Source organism: Pagrus pagrus, assembly GCF_965226575.1.
Source record: "Pagrus pagrus genome assembly, chromosome: 14".
Taxonomy (NCBI): domain Eukaryota; kingdom Metazoa; phylum Chordata; class Actinopteri; order Spariformes; family Sparidae; genus Pagrus; species Pagrus pagrus.
The window spans coordinates 21,456,529-21,477,058 of record NC_140198.1 but is presented as its reverse complement, the minus strand read 5'-3'; the positions used below and the strand labels follow the sequence as shown (position 1 = coordinate 21,477,058).

Sequence of the window (20,530 nt, the reverse complement as noted above, 5' to 3'; positions counted from 1 at the left end):
TATTTTATCATGAGAAATATCAATTCTCATTAGAGGGACTGACTTATCTGTGTCTACAGTCTTGCATACTTAAATAAGACTAAAATTGTCATATAAACTGTAGGAATACATCTTAGCAACGCATTAAGTTAATGGAATACAAAAATGTTGTTATAGTCTGATATACTCGTGCTCTAATGATGGAGCAATGATATTAATGAGTCTTAACTTTGGCCTTCACACAGTCTTCAATTGTTCCTCCTGCACTTGGCAGCTGCAAATGCTTTTAGCCTGGATTATGTGTTTTAAGGGCTGATTTATAGTTGCATGTCAACTCAGTGCTTATGTGTGTAATCTCTATGCAGAGGCTACGCGATAACCTAAATTGTGAGCATTTATACATGTGTGTCCGCGTTGCTGGCGGTGGTGATACAGCGGATTGCCAGCTGTACTTTACCCGGTAAACACACTGACCTCTCCAGCTCACCGCTGTGTCTCTAGGATAGGCAGAGTGGACTGGTCGAGTGTCTACAGGGATTTCTGACCCTCCATAACACCAAGTTTGGACACAGGATACTTGGTTTTGGCAAGGCAGAGTTTGCCACCTGGCTGCTCATGGAGAGGCAGCCCGCCCTTGTCCACCATCTGTAGCTCAGAGACACACCACCCGGGAAGAGCGGCTCTGGATGAGGATTATAACCCAAGAAGAGCAGCCACTGGTCGGTCAGGCAAGACTGCAACACCGGAAGAGGTCTAAGTGTTTACTGGGGAAACTACAATTCACAATCCCCGGTTGGCACTGCCTCTAAGCACCGGAAGGAGCTGAAGTGTACCAGTCAAAATCAACCTGAAAACCTGGACTTACTGGGTAAATTGAAGTTGCTTCATCGTACAGGCCTCAGGACTGTAATCATAAATCAATACACTAAATAAGCCTTTTGATAAACAGGATTTGTTGAGGACAGGGTTTGATGAGGCGAAAGAGTAATGGTTCCCTCGAGAGAAAGTAAATTAATATTCTTCCAAATTTCTCCATGTCAGCCTGACCTACAAAATGGTTTAATCAAGTATAAAATAGTTACGTGGACCTCTGAGCACCTTGTGTCCACTCCCCTGGCACTAAGACATATTTATGCTTTACTACTAACGATTACGCCAACGAAACCTGCATCCAAATCTCCCCTGTCTTTCCAGGGAAAAGAGTTACTGTGCTGCCATCTTTCACACTGACACTACTGGAAAACAAACCTTGAAGCACTGACCGGTACCATGTTTCATTATGTGAAGATTTAAAAATAAACTATGGGCGAGAAAAAACAAACCAGTGTTGAGCGACTGCAGTGAATCAGAAGGAGATAAGAATGGATCAAAACATCGCCAGCAGCACAGTGACTTGCAAAAATACCTCCATTTTTCTTTTTTTCCCTTCCTTCCCTGCCACCAGACTCAGATAGCTCTTGTTTTTCCTCAATCAGCAAGTGTTTCAGGCTGTGTTTTTCCTCGCTCGATATAATTCAAAATGACAGTGCACTGTAAGTATGATAGAAAAGGGCTTTGGAAAGGTGCAATACCCTGATGCATCTATCTAAATCTCTATAACTATCAGTCTGGGGAGAGGGGAGGTAAAGGGAGTCAACAGCAGAGGACACAGAAGGGGAGGTGGCAGTGATGAGAGTGAACTCTCATGCTCAGGTTACGGAGGGAGTCTGCTCTCTGGACATGACAGGAAATGTGGGAGCCATGGGGGACACCTCCAAGATATCCACAGCGCCCCCGTAAATCTTCATCATTCACAGCTCGCTATGCCTGATATCTCTATTATGGGGTCTGCGGCTGTCATCAGTAAAGAAGCCAAACCAATTCTTCCGGAGGTTAACCATTCATTATAAGGCTGAAACAAAACAACCTCGTTTAAATCTGACTCATTTAATCTCCAGCTACGCCACCCACTTTGACCGGGACAATCCGTTCTGATCGTTTGACCTTTCAGGTGCGTACCCGGCTGCGGAATAAGCCTCACGCTAAGCTTAGCATCGCTATAAATCAGGGAAAGTAAGCCAGGTTTTTATCAGCCAGAAAACAACATTTTTGGAAGTCGCAAACCGTAAAACCTTGTTAATATGATTTCTCTCTCTCTCTGCTCCCTCTCTCACTCCTTTCCGTGCAAGAGAGAAGAAATGTGGTTTCATTACTCACACGGGCCAAAACAGATTGTCCTTTTTTTTCGTATTTTACTCACAGAAACAGCCTGTGAGAGACACCCTGGGAGACATGTGGAGCCCTGAGACACTGGCTTATAATCAAACACAGGAACCACAGTATCCTGACTCAGCTGCTACTACTACTGACAGCTGCAGTGACTCAGCCCTGTCAAAGAAACACTTGGCTGCCATTTACGGTAATGATTTATTATATAATGAGCACTCTGGACTACTCAGTTTCCCTGCTGAGTTTCTTAAAGGTGGTGCCACATTCCAGTGTATCATCAGTCTTACCTTAATCAATACAATAGTGACACAGAAACAAAATGTTCAAAGAACTGTGGGGGCTTTGATAATACTCACCAGACCTAGCCTGGGTTTAGAGTCCATGAATCATGACCACACCTACTCACTGGATGTGGACCAGCCATCCCATTGGCTCCCAAATGTCTGATTGAATTGTCAACAATTCTACTGCTGCCACCAACACAAAAATATGACAAGGCAACAAAATGGCAGCAACAGACCATATTCATAGGGCAGCCATTTTCCTTTTCACTTACTGCTCAGAGTGGGAAGCTCAGTTGTTCCCACTGTGTTACAGTTTGCAAGTTGTAGGAAATCTTTATCATTTCACCACTTCTCGGTTGATCAGCAACTGGAAAGACGATAGTTAATGAAATCAAGAGGGATATTGGCCATATTTCAAGGTAAAACAACATATCTGTTAACCCTTTAGCTAGCATTAGACAGCAGCTAACAGAACATTTCTGAGGTCCGGGGGAAAAAGACAGATAACGTTAGCTACATTGCAAGCTTGATTACATTCAGTGTGTTTTACTTCCAGACTTAAAGGGGCTCTGTGGAACTTCTGTGTTGCACTGGAAGCCAGTCATTTGTTTATGTGGGTGAACTCAACTCAAAAACGTGCATGAAGTCATGTCCTTTGGACTGTTACTGAAAATCCAAGCCGAGTCCTTTACATAGAAATCCAAAGTCCATATGAGCACATTTTTTTCAGCATGAAGGACAGGACAGAGAAATGGCAAAGTGGGGAAATTATCTGGAAAACAGAAAGTTTTTACACTCTTGATTTTTATGGAGTAGAAATGCTTGGTGTACTGTAAATGTGACTCACCAAGGTGGTTTTTTTTATTCATTTATTTGTATTCATTTGTTCGCTTTATATGGTGCATTTCCTTTTTCTCATATTTTTATTTGAGCTTGGATTATTTCTCTGTGTTATTATCATTTTTTTATTTTTACATATTAGAATGTTTTGATCTGCCAACCAGAAGGTGTAAATGTTCAAAAATTCAATAAAATGCTAATTATAAAAAAGAAATCCACAGTTCAACAGGGTCTGAATGAGCAACTGAGAGAGACGGAGAGGGTCTAATTTTTCTGGTCACATTACAATCTGCCAACATATGGCCAATAAAAAAGTGGTTCATAAATGGAAATTACTACAAATTGTTGCATAGAGCCCCTTTAAATAAATGTGTCCAAGATGTGGGTTATTTTTCAGGATGAATTAATCCTTTCTATCATATTGTGTAAACGGTAATGTTAGCGAAGAAGTGGTTGAATGCTAATGTTAGTTGTTGTCTTTTCAGTTGCTGATCAATTAGGAAGCTGTGAAATGATAACGATTTAAAAAAGGCTGCTGTGTGTCTGTGGCCTATCGTAAAATTTGGGATTTTATTGATAGAGAGCAACATTTTTCTTTTTCAGTTCTGTAGAAAGGCAAGCACCATTTATAAATAAGTTTTAGCTAGATTAAACATATTCATTAACGATACGGATAACTTTTTCATTCTTGCTGTAATTGGCTGATCAATATATCCTACTGACCAATCCATTGAGATAAGCATTGGTTGTACTAAATGTGTTCCATGCTGTGAGTTTGGAAGTTGGAGTTTTGTTAAATACTTTCAAGAGAAAAGACTTGCTGTCATTATACATACCCACATAAATAATATAAAAATATTTGAAGTGAAAAATAAAGTTAGATTTTGCTCCATGGCTCAAAATGACACATAAAGCTCGTATTTTATAACGCCAGCCATCAGTTCACACTCTTCAGCTGACAACTCAGACATTCAAAGGAGCACGATGCTCCCGCTCGAAAGAGTGTCTGTCAAAAAAAAAAAATCCTACTGAACTTGATGTCAATTTATTTAAGTGCAAATAATGTGGATATAAGCCATCATGCTTAGCAATTCTTTTTTCCCTCCAACTTAATCTAAACAAAGTGTTGAGCACATTTTTCATGCCTACAGTACTTAAGGAGTCCAATGCTTTAAGCTGAGACGACAAGCATTTGGCTTGTCTCAATGATAAGCCTGATCCACGTCTCTTCTTGTCCAAAACCTTCCATACAACTGATCTCCCTCTTACTGTAAATACTCCCTAATTCCCTGTTTTACTTCTCCACTTTGGGAAGACTCGTCTGAAGCTATAAGACTCGTCCGTACTGAAGACAGAAAGATGGAGTAGTTCTTGTCCAATCAGCCACAGGAGGTTTGCTGGGATTATCTTTTTGGTCATAAGACAAGCAGAGTGAGTGAGAAAAAGTTTTGGAACACATTCTGATCTGTAAAGTTAGTCAAAACAACAATTATTCATTTTGTTACATGAGCAATATTTCAAATTTCTAAATTTATACGTCATCTACAGCAAATGTTTCTGTGATCAACACAGAAAGGACACTTTTATGCACTACACTGCATGCTATTAAAAAACAAAACTTACTGTGTATGTGTTGTTTGTTTCATTTTCATACACAGGACTTCAATTATATTGCGATAACTTTAGACAGTCTAGAGTTGTTTTGCTTGGGTTAAAGACAAAATAGCACATGAACAATGGCAATAACTGTTACTCACTTGGTCCTGTACAGCCTTCTCACTCTTGCTCTTGGTTGTATGAATATCAGACTACTGCTTGCTGCTGGCAATGAACGCAGCCATCGAATGTAAATCACTGCTGCAAAATAGCTGCATATGAATGTAACTCACATGAGACATGGTTTGGAGAAAGACAGGCGAAGGAGCGAGATATCATGAATAATGTGCAAAAAAAAAGGGAGAGGGGTAGGGAACAAAAAGGCATCTGCTCCAACTGACAAATGTGGCTGTAATGGCACAGCAAATCTGACTGCAAATTAACACACAAAAATGGGATGTCGTGCCAGTGATTCCCTGTGTTGTTTTTTTATCACCCATGTTCCACAAAAACCATGACCCCCTGCTTTGACTCTGATTTACTCTGACATTCTTTTTCCTACCCAAACCATCTAACCAACCATCTAAAACAAACTCTAACCAAGCTACGTACATTAACCAACCGAAGGGACATTGGGTGCTTTTTTCTGACTACTGGGGTTTCTGAATACTGGGTTGTCAGAACAATGGGCAGTCCTCAAAATAAGATAGTTTCAAAGTTAAGCTTTGTGTGGTTTGATGTAAGGCATCTCTGTGTCTGACACTGAGTGGTCTGATGTTGAAGAATTGGATATTCAAAGTTAACTAGAATGGCAATCAGTAGAGCGCATACCTCCACCAAGGCCCAACAGTCCCCTTTAATTCAGTCAAGCCTAATCCAATATCAAATTCAAGAGCCTTGTATCACTCTAAAGTTTAAACCATAACTGCTTAACCATGCTGTAATTTAAGATCCCCAGATTAAGGATCTGCACCACATTGTCCTAGTGCATAGATACCAGCAACCTAAACTCACCTGATTTTTTCATCAAGTTCCATTCAATATTCCCAACCAAGCAACCAAGCAACCAACTAACCAACCAACCAACCAACCAACCAACCAAGCAACCAACTAACCAACCAACCGACCAACCAACCAGACATCTAACAAGCCAACCAAGCAACCAACCAACCAACCAACCAACCAACCACAAAACAATCAAACAGAAAACATGAAAACATAACCTTCTTGTTGGTCGGAAATAATGATGATTCCAGGGTGACCTACTGGCTGTGTCTCTGGTTAACTAAGTTTTGACTGCTACTGTCTCTAAGAACATGTACTGTAATGCAAATCATAAAACAGCTGTACTTCTGACAGTCTCATGGAGAGACTCTTGCATCAGGCTGACGGGCACATGTCGGAAAATTTACATGTTTAGGAAGACAGAAGCTGTTTACAAATGCGAGAGAATAAATCAAATAATTAGACAGGAATCATAATAGAACTGAGTGAACAGAAGTAGCTACAAAACAACACTGTAAGCTGCTTCATTACTGGAAGCTTATTATGCATGGATTGTGTTTCTATGAATACATTCTTGTCAGATAGCAGTCATGGGAGATTAGAATAAAATGGAAAATTAATTAAAAATGAACTTGGAGAGAACGCTGTGACTTTGAGCAACGACTTTCTGCTATTGTTTTCACTGCGTATGGCCAAATACAAAACAATAAGTGAATGCTCTGAGATCGGATGTCTCCGCTGATTTGCTCTGCTCTTATTGAATCCATTATGAAAGTTTGCATGCGTGAGAGTTTGCTCAGGAGTGAGTAGCAGACGAATAATCCGGATGGAATGCCTGTTGTAACCCCACAAGTAAAGCTTGCCGTTATTGTTTTTATTTGAAAAATCTGCAGAGGATAATGCCTGATGTTTCCTTGACAGTGAGAGGTCAGCGACCTACACCTCCTTACAGAGCTTTGGGATATGCTCCACACATAGCGGAAAAACATCAGGTGTGCACGTGATATGCAGAGCCACGGGGAAATAAATAGGCAACGGTTGTGTTTTAAAAATGCTGAAAATGCTCAGCGCAGAATATAGACATTTTCCATCTGAGAAAAAGCTTGTCTCTATCAATCTATCAATCATGTATCAGCATAATGGCTTGTAATGTGAAACATATTTTGCCTCCACCACAATCACAATTTTCCCTCTTTTAAAGGGCTCAGTTTAGCTCAGATTTTGTTTGCAGTGCTGGAAAGAAGTGGTTTTGTTGTCATGTTACTTTTCCTCACTGCCTACAGTGTTGGTTTAACCTTCCTGATTGAGGGCCACGAGTGTTTTCTTAAGTTCGGTATCTGTGTCAGACCTTTGGCTCACATCTTGGACACAAATAAAGAAGGCAAAGAGGAGAGAGCGCAAGAGAGAGGGGCGGTGTTGTTGAGTAGTAAATGGAGAAATGGTGAGTTTTCAAAACTGGACGCAGAAGGATAAATGAAAGTACGAAAAAGGCATGTCAGGACTCTAAACCTTATCTTGAACTCCGAGAGAGCTTCTGCTGACATCCCGACAATCCGCACGGACTAACAGGCTGACAGGCAGTCGGACCAGGACCAGCTCCCCCGCTGCAGTCGCCTACTGTAGAAACACAGATCGAGAGAGAAAACAGAAGAGAGGGGATGAAGGAGAGAGAGGTATGGAGTCCATTAGGACTTTTGCAGAGCAGGAATGATTGAATAACCTTGGCTCGCTCAGCTTTCCTCCTTTTCCTCCGCACCTTCCAACTGGGTGCCATCCACAACCTCTGAACTCTGCCTCAGTAACCATGCTCTGTAATTCATGCAAATAAAGAATCACTAGAAAGAAAAGGCACCCCACCCTAAAATGTGTTGGCAGGCGACACCACAACCTGTGCAGGGCTGAATGGCTCATTCAGGCTCAGAGCATGAGATCATGAATACATGTTACTGCTCTTCATTCTTCACAATCAGTAAAAGCGGTAGATGGCTGCAACACAGGACTTTGCTGTCAAAAGTTTAGTTTGTTTCTGGTTCTGCACTGTGGTGGTGGATGTAGTTTTGTTGCTGACCTTGTTACATTTAATTTACACCATATATAAGATGTAAATCATCAAGAAACTCTACCAGAACTTTGTTCAGTGATACATTCAAAGTGCTACCAAGCACTTAAAGCCTCATTATCAGTGACCATGGAAGCTGTGAGTGGCTTTGATTGCTAATAATTTAATTTCAAGTTCATTATTTTAAGATCACCAAGTAATTGCTGATCTTAAAATAATGAGCAGGCTTAAATTTAGGTAATAAACTAACAGCCTCACTTGGCTAGTATCATCCTTAGTCAATGATAGCTATTGTTAGCAAACAGGAAATGGATATCACCGTGTAACGGATATTATGGAGTCTAGTAACTATATGACTCCCATGCAACGAAGGCCGCGCTTTCACCTGGCATCAGCAAGTGGACAGCTCAAAGAACAGATGTGAGTGCAACCAAAATATTGAGATCCAAACCGATCACTCAGACCATTCAAAGATGGTGGCCACATGTGTATTTGAATGAATCCCGGGCCACATTGAGGGGCCTCCTACTCAACTGGAATCCTTTCCATAAGAGCACAATAAACACGCTGCCTGATTTCCATCTCATTCATTTTAATACAAATTATGTGTTTGGACAGTCTTACCTACCGAGATGAGCAGCAGATGTTTACACTGATTGCCCCATTTAACTAGTAGTCACAATATATCAGATTCTCTTAAGTTGTGCAATTTGATAAGATGTTGTATGGGGAGAATAAACTTTGCGGAACGGCAAAGGCAAACTCTTATTCATTTGTGTCTTTCTTGTATATTCGGCATTAAATGCAATACGGTAAGATTTATTTCCTTGGCCAGTGTGTGACTCTGTGTCTAAATCTTACATCTGGCCTGCCAACATTTAGCAGACAGATGCACCATTTACGCTACATTTATGAAAGAACACAACATTTTATTGGCGGTACACATGTCAAATTTTACAAATGCAGTAAACGCCAGCCAATAGAGGCTGTTTCTTTGTCCCCTGTGGAGAAAGTCACCCAGGCTCCCTGGAAAGATTGTGCAATTTTGTGAGTTGTTGAGTTGAGAGGAACTTTATAAACTCTGCAACACATTCAGAATTATCTGGGCCTCGTTAATTTGGCAAATGTTGTAGATTACCATAACTGTTTTTTTGTGCATGTCCATCTGTTCCAGCATTTACTACTGTTGGGCCGTTGGTTAAAAACAACATTGCATTTGGTCTTTGCAAACTGAAATATTGTATGTGTTTATTCATATGTAGAACGGGGAAATGAGCTCTGATCACAAGTGGTCAAAGTGGCCAAAATGTTAGTGAGTCTATCATTGTTGTGAAGTTTACTACTTGATATTTGCATTCGAGCAGTAGTCCTGACTTGAACTGTAAAGTTCTTACATTTGTTAAAAGTTCTTGGAACAACTTGTATGTAGTCCATATTTCATGTCTTGCCTGAGGTATTTTGAGCCCGTAAAAAGCCAACAGATTGATTGACTGGCCATAAACTGAAAAGTTTGCGCTCTCACCAGAGCATCTGTCACCTGCACTCTCTCACAGGGAAACTTTCAGGAGCTTTGGGAAAATTAGCATTTTTTGGAAGTGTGTTGCGTTTTCATACATTCATACTTTGCTTTGCTGACTGATTGCTCTGCCCTGCAATCCAGAGAACAATTTATTTTTTCAAGATTTAAATACTTGATTAATGGTGCTATTTTTAAACCAAGTACAAACAATGTGCATTAAACAATCTGTCAAAATGGCAATTAGAAAGGCTAAAACGGCACCAAAGTCTCAGTGGAATTATTCCATTCAATTCTTGTCATTTCTGACTAATTAATATCTGTAGCGGAGTTCGAAACACCGGCCAGTTATTTTGGCTTTAGAAAGCAGAGTCTGACTGCATTTCCAAATCCCGACAAGTACTGTGGTGAACTACGTTTTGTTTTACCTTGCCATCTCCACCATTCTCCACTCCATCACACTCTCTGTTCTCCTGCAGTGCGAAGTGTGAGTGACACTAGTGAGGGAGCCCTGTAACGCAAGGTCAGCACAAATGAGAACCAGGCTCACACTGACTCAGCTGGCTCCTTTCTCCTGTCATTTTTTTCTCCGCTTGACGCCGAAGAAAAAAAAAAAACTAAAAATCACTATAAATAGAAAGTCAGAGGCCCATTGACTGTTTTTCCTCCATGAATACTGTTGGTCACACATGTGCTCCAGCACCAAAGGAAAGCAGAAATTAACTCAGTTTATGTTGCTTAAATTTTGGTAAATTTTACAGTTTACCTTTGGACCTCGGCTTGAGAGAATTCTGCACCTCTTTTGGTGCTCAAAGCTAATAGAAAAGCAGTTGGATCACAGGAATCAGCTGAAAATCAAGGCTGCTTCTCAAAAGTTGATACGTTTACCATATGACAGTATCAATGTCCAAACGGACCAAAAAGACACGCAACAAACATCAAAAACACGCTTACAGAACACACATCTCGCTAACAACACAGCAATGGAGAACAGTGAGAAGCTTTTCCTTCGCCAGCAGAGATAACAACTGACAAACAGCGTGAAACTGGATCTTGGCACCAGAGGTACTGCTGAGAGCCTTTGGATGTCAGTGCGTAGGGACGTATGTGTTCATGGTAATTTCCTGGGATGGGGAGAACAGAGAGGGGGAACAGATTCACTGGGGCCTGACTGACCTTGGAGTTGAAGTTGTCTTAGCCAACTTCCACAGGTCCTGTTTGTAGTTCTGGGAATCTCTTCAAAGAGAATTATGGGTGAAAAGGACATTTTGAATAGATGTTTGAATTGAGTTACTCTTATCTTTCCATACATGGAAATTTAACATTGTTGACTCAAATGAAGTAAAATGCAAAATGAAGGACGATCTCATGGCTGTGAATGCAGTCAGCAGAGTTCAAATTGATACTCTTGATTTAATAAAACGTCTTAACTTTGTGGGAAACACTTTCAAGATTACGCCGTCGATTTAATATTGTACATCCATAAAGTAGGTGGACTGACAAGAGACACATTTGTGAGAATGGTCACTGTTGCAAAGGCCGAGATATTTTGACTTTTTGCAGCATTTCAGAGGACTTGGAGGGTTTAATTGTGAGTACAGATACAGTTAGCCCTTAACCCTAACCCTAACCCACTAAAGAAGTAATCATTCTGATCCTACATTTCCCACAATGCAATGAGGCCCTCCCTGCCTCCAAAATGCTTATTTTAAGTCCCACACCTCCAGGGTTTAATGCAGGCTTTCTGATAAAAAAAAAAAAAAAAAATACATCTCACGCCCAAACTGTGTGTCATCCTTATTTTTCATACTTTGGAAATCACCCGCCAACTCATGACAGCAACTTAATTTTTCATCTGTCTTTTGTCAGAAGGAATTGATTTTAAGTATTAAGAGGTGGATCATCCAGGCGAAATTAGTCACATCTTTTAGACGCTTTTCAGTCTTCTCATACAGAACACACACGAGATTGCCACATGTGTGCAACAGACACCATATTTGGGTCTTATTCTAACAACAGTTTTTCATTAATTTGCCTAAATGGAAACTTCACTCTTTCTCTGACAACAGCAACAGTGAGAGCAACAGTCAGAGCTGTTCTTATTTCTGTTCTGTTTTTGTTTTAACCATTTTCTTCTCTTTTTCTCTCCCTCTGTGTGTGTGCACTGACCTACATTCTTGAGTACTGTATCTGGTGCGGTGCATCAATATTTGTCTCCAGTACACAGTGCACAATGCTTCATACTAAACAGCTGCATGCATGTTTTCTGATTTAGGAGCTGTACATTAATGTGCATGTACTGATTCATCATTAACGTCATCAAAGTCAGAAGAAAAGAGCACCTGGATGCTAACTACAGCGTGGGCCAAGTCTAATGCGATGTTTACAGGCTTGATTCCCAGAGAGTGCAGCTGCAGATTATCCAGCCTCACTGGAAAGAAACGGTCTTAAACAAAGTGAGCTGTTATGGAAAGTTGTTTTGTTTTTTTCAAGACTGACATTTGTGAAGATTTATCAGAGTACATAATAGTGTTTCTAAAAAGCCTTCACTTCTTCTCCAAACTCTCAGGATGACTTTTCTGGCATTTACAGTTATACAAATTCCAAACGTTGTCAGTGAGAAAGCGATGCTTGAAGTCCTGTATTTGTGTTCCAATGTGAAAGTGCAAACAGTGATAAATTAAAACGCTCCCTTGTTTGTCATTTGAAGTCTTCATCCACCATTAACAATGTTTATGATACAATTCTCTATGTGAGCCTCGAGTCCAATCAAACTGAGTCGCAAACACATCACCAGCTGTGAAACCATTGTATTCCTATGGCAGAGTGTGTCTGTTCCGCGCTCCTCTCTTGCGCCACGTGTCGTGTTTTTCTAGTGGCTTTTAGAAGTTGGAATACATTTCAACCTTTCAGTGCAAGTATCACTGCTTTTCCATTATTTACATATGATGGCCATTTGCGCACACGGCCCGAATCCACCACACTGTTTTGTCCAAAAGGATTTTCCAAGGCAGTTTTAAAGCGAACGCACCTGTAGCAACAAGTCTCTGTGTTTGGGGACTTGCACCAAATATGCGATATTAGATCTCAGCGCGCTCAGGAGGACGATGTTAAGGTTCCAATTTGTAAGAAAGTTGATTTTTGAGTCTCATTCCCAACTTTCCAAATACAAACTCTTTGGGGTGGTGGCCGACCTGACGTACTGTACTTTCCCAAAGCGTTAGCATTTGTTGAGTTTGGAAGTAGACTCAAAAATCAACATTCTTACAAACTGGACCTTTAATCATATTAAAACTCAACAAACCTGGTTTCAAATCTTAAGTATTTATCTATTACATTATATGTTCATGACAAAAAAAGAAACTTAAAAAAAATAAGAATGAGAAACCTCCTTCATTATCATTAATCAATAGTTAAATGCACATAAGTGGGCCAATTTGCTTCATCAGAACAGTGTGGGTGTGGTTTGATCAGATTCTATTGACAGGACCCTTTTAACATAAACCAATGATCCTACAACTGTCATCAGTTTCTGATTCAAATGATGCTGAACTCTATATGGCATCACATTTTTACAGAGAGCCCATCAAAGAGTTAGAGCATGATTGAGAACATAGATTTTCACTGCGTTGGGTCTTTTGAGGGGCCACCACTCTCTCACAGACTTTACCCACAAACACACACATATCATAGTGTACCAACAAGGATTTCATATGTGGCTTACAACTTCCTCAGGGGATAGACTTGTGCTCCAGATAGATTTCTCCCAGATTTTGCAACTGAAGAACCTGCCAAGTATGTGCCTGTAGGAGCTGGACCTGGGCCAACATCAGCTGGGGAGATTGTTGTGGGCCATGTGTGTCACTGTGTAGTAGCTATGTAGTGTGTATGTGTGTGTGTGTGCTCATGATTTTTTGGAGTTGTGTGAGGTTAGTGAAGGAGTACGCTGCAAAAGCAGTCTTGGGACAGCAGGCTGTAAACACAGCTGTGTGTTGAGGTGAGAGTGTAAGAGGGGAGCAAGGTTTTTTTTTTCTTTTACAGGCAAGACTATATGTTCCTAAATTAGCCAGAATATACTCTAAATGCATGTGTAATTCAGGTGATTTCAAATGTCACACAGTTCACTGTACAAGGAACAAAATCTATATTCAAAATGTTTGTATTTCAAATGTGCCATTCATCATCATCTCTCAATCTGCAAGACGTGAACAAACGGAGCTTCTGTCTCTTTCTCTTGCACCTTGTCAAAATCAATGTCCAGCTCTTTCTGTACATAACAATAACAGAGAAACTGTGCAGGCTGTGTGTGATGACCAAATGAGGCAGAAATCCACAGCAGCTATGCAAACATGTCTGTGTTCCACATGAAATAAACATTTTGCAATTATTCAGCTACATAAACATCATACGCCTTCATAAGAGCTGGAAGATCTGAAACCCACTGTTGACGGGAGCTTGGCCCCATCTCAGGTTTTGTCATTACCACTAGATGCAAACCTTTGCTTTATCCTGTGATAGAAAAAATGCTTTTCCCACGGATTTACCAAAGACACATTCTAGTTAAAAACACATTCAGGACAGTGTTGGATGTGAGCATTTTTCAGAATGGTAAAATCAGAATTAAGAGTAATAATATATGGAATATATGAGTAAATGTCATATGTATTGTAGTTTAAAGAGGCAAAGTCTCTTTATAACAACAATCCAGGCGAATATATGATTCATGGCAGAATTCAACTTGGTTCGGAAACGTATTTGTCCATCGCCATTCTCTACCATATACATTATTTATGGAATGAGATCCCATGGTGGTCCACCGGAAGGAGCGTGTCTTTGTCTCTCTATATTTGTGCCAAACTTTACACATTTTGTCAAATCAGGGGTTCAGTGTACAAATAATATCAGCCATGGTTGTATTTTTAAGTTATACTTTAAATGCATCTACTCATTTTACAGTTCAAATACGAAATGTTGGTTTTCAACATTATTATTTTCTTTTCAATTTGTGAATTCTCTTGTCGTCCTTAAGCACCTTTCAACCATGTTGGAAGTCATCAATCATCCTCAGCCTCCCCACTTTAAAATGTTATCAATTGGATTCACCAAACCACAGCAAACCAAACTTAGAAGAAATAGCTAATATGATAATATATAGTATTAACCGATCCTGCATGTAGTTTTACCTTCAGGAGAAAATTTGCTGAAAGCCAGATGGTGACCTGGATGTAGGTCTCTGTCTCCTGGCTCACCGTCCTCATAAGCTCTGCTGTGATTCTGCCCAAAGCCAAGTCTGCCCCTCCCTTATAATACTCTTCTCATAAATGACTGAAGTGAACTCCAGCTCTTCGAAGTTGCCACTCACAGCGCAGATAGCAGGAACATTGTTAAACTTTAATTGCATTTCAGTTCTTCCCTCAAAGCCTTGGTTTAAACTCCAAAAAAGATGAAGTCTGACTCCAGTTTGTCAAAAGAGATCAGTAGGAATTTATTATTTGCTTTAAATACATGTACAGCTCTTTTTTATCCTGCCATCGCTCCACTGATCAGTCACTGGCAGTCATCTGAAACTGAACTCCAAATGGACGTCCTCCAACGCCGAAATTTTTCTGAAAACAGCATAATTATGAGTCCAGAGCGTGTTGTGCTGAAGTTAGGCTCATGGCATGTGTAGCTTTTAGCTGCAGTGCCAGCTTTGCATCAGGCGATTTGTAGGGTTTTGTTGAACAAAGAACAGAGGTAGAAGCCATCTTTTTGGAAAACAAGAGGACATTCCAATCACTGTAATTACCTCCGAAAGATTAAAAACAGGCCAGAAGGATAAAAACCCATGAAAAAGACAGTTTTAAAGCCTCATGCTACACAAGCAGATAGCTAAAACTGGATCTCAGTGATGAGAGGAAAGAAAGAAGGTGCAGATGATGAGTTTAACACATGGAACCTGAAAACACCTCATCATGTTGGTGACAATCTTGAGTGAATCATAGCAATAAAATGCACAGAACAGAGAGTTAACATGGAAATAAATACTGCACCGGTTTCGAAATCCTTGTACATTCATCAAGGCTCATGCATTCAGGCTTTTGCTTCCCGCTTCTCTGGCTCATGTGCTACATTGCCACTTACGCCACCTTCCTACGAGAGTCCAAGCCTGTTCTTTGCACGCTACTTTTGTTGTGCTGAGATGAACAACTTCACAGTAAAATGCATTTAAGTTAGTGAGTAATGTACTTGACTTTTAGGAAGCACTTTCTTTCAAAGACACAGAGGTGATCAGCAAATTGAGTCATCCCTGAATAACAAAGGGGAATGTGCTGTTGTGCATAACTGCAAACCACAGCAGAGTGCTGAACTGCTGGAGAAGCAGGCATTTAGATTTATCACAGGTTTTCATCAGATTTCTGCTCTGGATTTGGGATGATCTACAGTTTGACAAAAAAAAAGAAAATCTTAAGGTAATAACACAGCATAGTGTGAGCTGTGTTTGGTTTCCTACTGTCAAAATGTGGCAGCAAGTCCTCTTTTCATATAAATAATGCTAGAAACACAAAAGTCTCCCTCTCACTCACATCAGAACTGTCACAAGAGTCTCTAAAAACCTAGGAGACAGTACATAGCGTAGCCTGCATACATACAAATATACATATATGCAAATACACAAAAACAATAACCTCTCCATGTGGAATAATGGCATTTCTGGATCTGAAATCATAATTTCATATAAAAATATATAAAAATAAAAGTAAAAATCAAAAGAAGTGTCATCTGAATCGGTGAGGAAAAACAATTGTCTCCACTGCTCGTCCACTTTGTGATGCATTGGCAATTCAATGAATCAGTGTCTTTGTGAACACAGTTTTCTGTCCATGGGAGTCACACACGCAAACACACACACACACACACATGTCGTCCAGAGGCCATTTTAAAAGCAGCCACTAGATGAGTTTAATACTGGAGTGTAAAAATGTCCACAGACACGAAGAGAGGAACAGGATCCTTCGCTCTCTGGCCAGCCAGCGAGGTAACAAGAAAACTACACATCTATCTATCTACACACTAAGGGATCTCTGACTGCAGGGCATGGTAAGTGCACATTCCCATGAAGAGGTCGGTTTCCTCTTAACCCTGTTCAGTTCATGGAGACCTGCGTCACTGTTCTGTTGACACTGAGTGGGCTGGTCCTGTCAACCCAGGCACATGTTCCTTGTTTGTGTTTTCCTGTAACACTGCCGACCCACAGAAGTACTTCAAAGAATGCAAATATTCTACCAGGAGAGGGTTAAGTATGTTTTTGTGGGGGTCTTTACTGTCAAAAATTCATATGGTCGGACACTTGACACAAATGTCACAATCTGGACATTTGTGAGACCTTCATTAAACGATTTCTGAGAATGACAGTACAACTGATACCTCCACTTTCTTTCTTTTGTTCCATGAAAAAGAACAGCCAGAAGGATGCTCCATCATGCCTTGTTTATGTTGTCTGTCTCTAAGTTCGTCCTTAAATAATTTTCAAATTTTTCCTTCATATTCTCATCTCGTGATCGGGACTCTGGTCCAGCGAGGGCTCCCTGGTGCTGATCATGGATGCTGAGGGCCCTTGGTTGACTCCAAAGGGTGAAACAGCTGGAGATCGAGCTGCCAGCGGGGACAGAGAAGGGGAGAAGCTGGGGGACATTGCTGCTGATGAAATGGACCCCTCATGACTGATAGGGGACCTGCGAAGTGACGCCAAGTGCGGGAATGTCCGTCCAATCACTGGGACCTTCGGGGGAACTGACATGGCCCCTGGATGGGCCACTGATGTGATCAGTGGTGGAGGGTCGATTCTAGGTTTGGGATCCATTTTGTGCTTGGGCTGGAAGGGTTGGCGAGGGTTCTGGCTCTGCTGGGCAGTCTCATCCTTCAGTCTGGCAATCTCTGTGAAGACGTTGGCCAGAGGCTGGAACTGAGGGCACCAGTTAAGCAGGTAATCCCAATTATAGCTTCCACGTAGCTCCTCGTCACTGGCAACGATAGCTGTGAGGGAACCATCCACTGACGGTTTACCATCCTCAGGGAAGGCGTAATCCTTGGGGAGGGAAATGTTGAGGCCGCGACCTACTCCGAGGTACCCACCTCCCTCATCCCTATAGACTGGGAGCTGGCCAGAGAGCAAGGTCCCACTGAGACTGCCTCCTAGTTTCTTTCCTTTGAACCAGGTGCTGCCCTCCAAAGCTGCAGGCTCACAGGAGATATCAGAGAGCTGGTCAGCGTCCTGCTGAATTCCAGAGTCTGGTCCTCTGGCCGAGATGTGCTCCTGCATGGACGAGGTGATGGAGGCGACGCGGGGGTACTCGTTTATCATCCTGATCTCATCGTCCTCCGCTGCTTCAGCTGACCCTCTTCCACTGGAGTGAGAAGGATCCAGAGAGCCCCCTCTAGTGTAGGGACCACCACCGGCACTCTGATCTCCAGCATAGCCTGGCAATGCCTGGTGGTAGATCCTCTCCCCTCCCTGCCCTGAGTTGCAATCATCCAATTTCTGCAGAGCAGTTCCTGAGGCAACAGTTCTGTTTCCTGCATCCTGGGCTTTCTTCCTCCTGCGTGACTTGACAAGGAACACCACCACAGCCATGATCACAAGCAAAACAATAAAACCAAGTGATACAGCAATGATGCTAATCAGCAGGATGTTGACATCAGGGGCCAGGCCAAAGTTGGTGTTTGTGACATCGATGGAGACTTGGGCTGTAGTGGTGCGAGATGCCTCTAGAGGACTGTGAGCCTTCACATCCAGGGTCATCAGCCTGGCTTCCCGTTTGTTCCGGCCTGATCCACTGCCACTACTGCTGCCTGAACCGTCCAACTTCAGGAAGATCACCCCAGTGGTTTTGTTGACATCAAAAAACGGGGAGCTGGTGGGAAGAGAATACAGAACAATACCATCCACCCCTCCATCCTCATCATTTGCCTGGACCTGGCCGATGCTCTGGCCTTTCTTGGCTCCCTCTGGGACTTCGAAGGAGAAATCAGAGGAAGTGAAGAGTGGGTCATACTCATCTTCTCCTGTGACAAACACCTGCACAGTTACAGTGGCTGAGTGGTTGCCTGAATCGACTGCCACTGCTACAAAGTTGAAGGAGTTGATTTTCTCAAAGTCAAACGGAATTCTGCTTCTGATTTCTCCTGATTTCTGATCCACATTGAAGCTGTCTTTTCCTGCACCAGACCTCTCCACCATGTAGTACTTCAGCTGGCCAAAAACTCCTGTGTCATGGTCTATGGCATGTAGGACAGTCACAGCTGAGTTTGCTGGTTGGTTTTCTCTGATACTTGCAGTGAGGACATCCACAGGGAAGAATGGATGGTTGTCATTTACATCTTTGACTTCAACAAAGACTGGAGCTAGTGCAAAGTGACCCTGTCCATCTGTTGCCTGGATGATGACAGTATGTGTGGACTGGTGCTCACGATCGAGTGCTTGCTGAAGTCGCAAGGCTCCAGTCCACTGGTCCATGGTGAATAAGTTCACCTCATCACCAGAGCTGATGGTATACTGGATCTCAGCGTTGGGCGTTGAGTCTGGATCTGGCAAAAGACAACAACAGAGTAGAATGAAGTATCTGAGGTACATAGTAAGAAAGGAATAATGAAAAAGGGAAATAAAAATGAGATATAACTGGACTTTGGCCCACCTGTAGCAGTCAGTCGTATGATCTCTGTCCCAGAGGCAGCTCCCTCACTCAGTGACACAGTATATTCTGCTCTGCTGAACACCGGAGGGTTATCATTCACATCACCAATGGTTATCACTGCAGCAACACTAGAGCTCCTCTGGGGCACACCGCGGTCTGACACCACCACAGTGAGGTTGTAAAGCGGTTTGGTTTCAAAGTCGAGCCCCTCCGCCAACAGCAGAGTCCCAACTGTCTGAAAGCCCCGTCCTTCTATGAACCGCACGCTGCTTTCAATCTGGAATGCATTTCCTTCATTGCCGTTGGCAATCGCAAAGTCAAAGCCGCAGTTTTCTCGGGAAAGGTCGCTGTCAAAGGCCTCAAAAGTCAGAACTGTTGAGCCTGGGATGGTGTCCTCAGAAACTGTGGCTCTGCAGACAGAAGGACGATTACATATGTAAGAACAGCTGTGGTTACACCATAATACTTCCAGAATCTAATGAATGTAGACTGACCTGTACTCTGATTGGTGAAACACAGGCGCATTGTCATTGACGTCAGAGATTTGGACCTGGACAGTGGTGAGGGAGGAGAGTGAAGGCGAGCCTCCATCACGTGCTTCGATAACAATACTGACTGACGGGCGTTCAGGGTCAAACTCAGCTCTGTGATTGATGAACAGGGTCCCTGGATAAGGAAGACAATGAGAGGGAGTTACTTTCAAAATCTTATCAGTTAAATATGATTTTCTTTTGAGACTTGAGCTAAACTATATCAGGAAAGCAAGCCAAGGTTGTTCACCATTATTGGGGTCAATGTAGAAACCCTCCTGTGTTGATGACATCACTCGGTAGGTGATCTTTCCGTTCTCTCCTGAGTCCCTGTCAGTTGCTGTTACTGTGACAACTGCACTTCCTGGTGGCGTGTGCTCAGGCAGAGTTACCTGGGGTGCAGAGATATAAATAACAACATTAGAACATTAGGGCAAAACAAACAAATAAGCCAACAACAGACTGCAGAAATACTGTATACTGTATTCCCAAGCTCAGGAAGTCAACAAGCACTAAACTCACAGTGGAGAAAATTGCATTTTATACTGTAGTTCCTGTTTTTCTTAAGCTTGTGCTAATGTTGAGGTCATTTCCTGAGACAGAGAAGTAAATATTGCACATGCTCATCTCTGCAACCATTCCCCAGTCAATATTAGGCAGTTAACTTTTATCACCCACACTGTGTACACATGTTGGGAATGCACATGTGTTTTTTACAGTGTGTGTAGAGTGCAATTTTCTCCTCCCACAATGAAGTAGTCTACTAGAGAGACACTGTTTCTGTATTTATTGAATTCCTTATCAAACTTCATCAACACACATTTAATTAGGCACAATGA

The 20,530-nt window shown here is 41.9% G+C and overlaps 1 protein-coding gene across 1 annotated transcript in view; it reads right to left on the bottom strand.

The window, feature by feature from the left end:
- Positions 1 to 14,864: 14,864 nt before the first annotated feature.
- The window catches only part of dchs1b (dachsous cadherin-related 1b), a 90,181-nt gene continuing 84,515 nt past the window's right edge, over positions 14,865 to 20,530 (bottom strand). Inside the window, exons 26-29 of the mRNA XM_084374103.1 lie at positions 19,942 to 20,083; positions 19,656 to 19,827; positions 19,162 to 19,571; positions 14,865 to 19,054 (exon numbers count right to left, since the gene is read on the bottom strand). Of these exons, the coding sequence (XP_084230229.1) occupies positions 17,010 to 19,054; positions 19,162 to 19,571; positions 19,656 to 19,827; positions 19,942 to 20,083 (2,769 nt within the window). The 3' untranslated portion in view covers positions 14,865 to 17,009. The remainder of the gene's footprint in view (positions 19,055 to 19,161; positions 19,572 to 19,655; positions 19,828 to 19,941; positions 20,084 to 20,530) is intronic.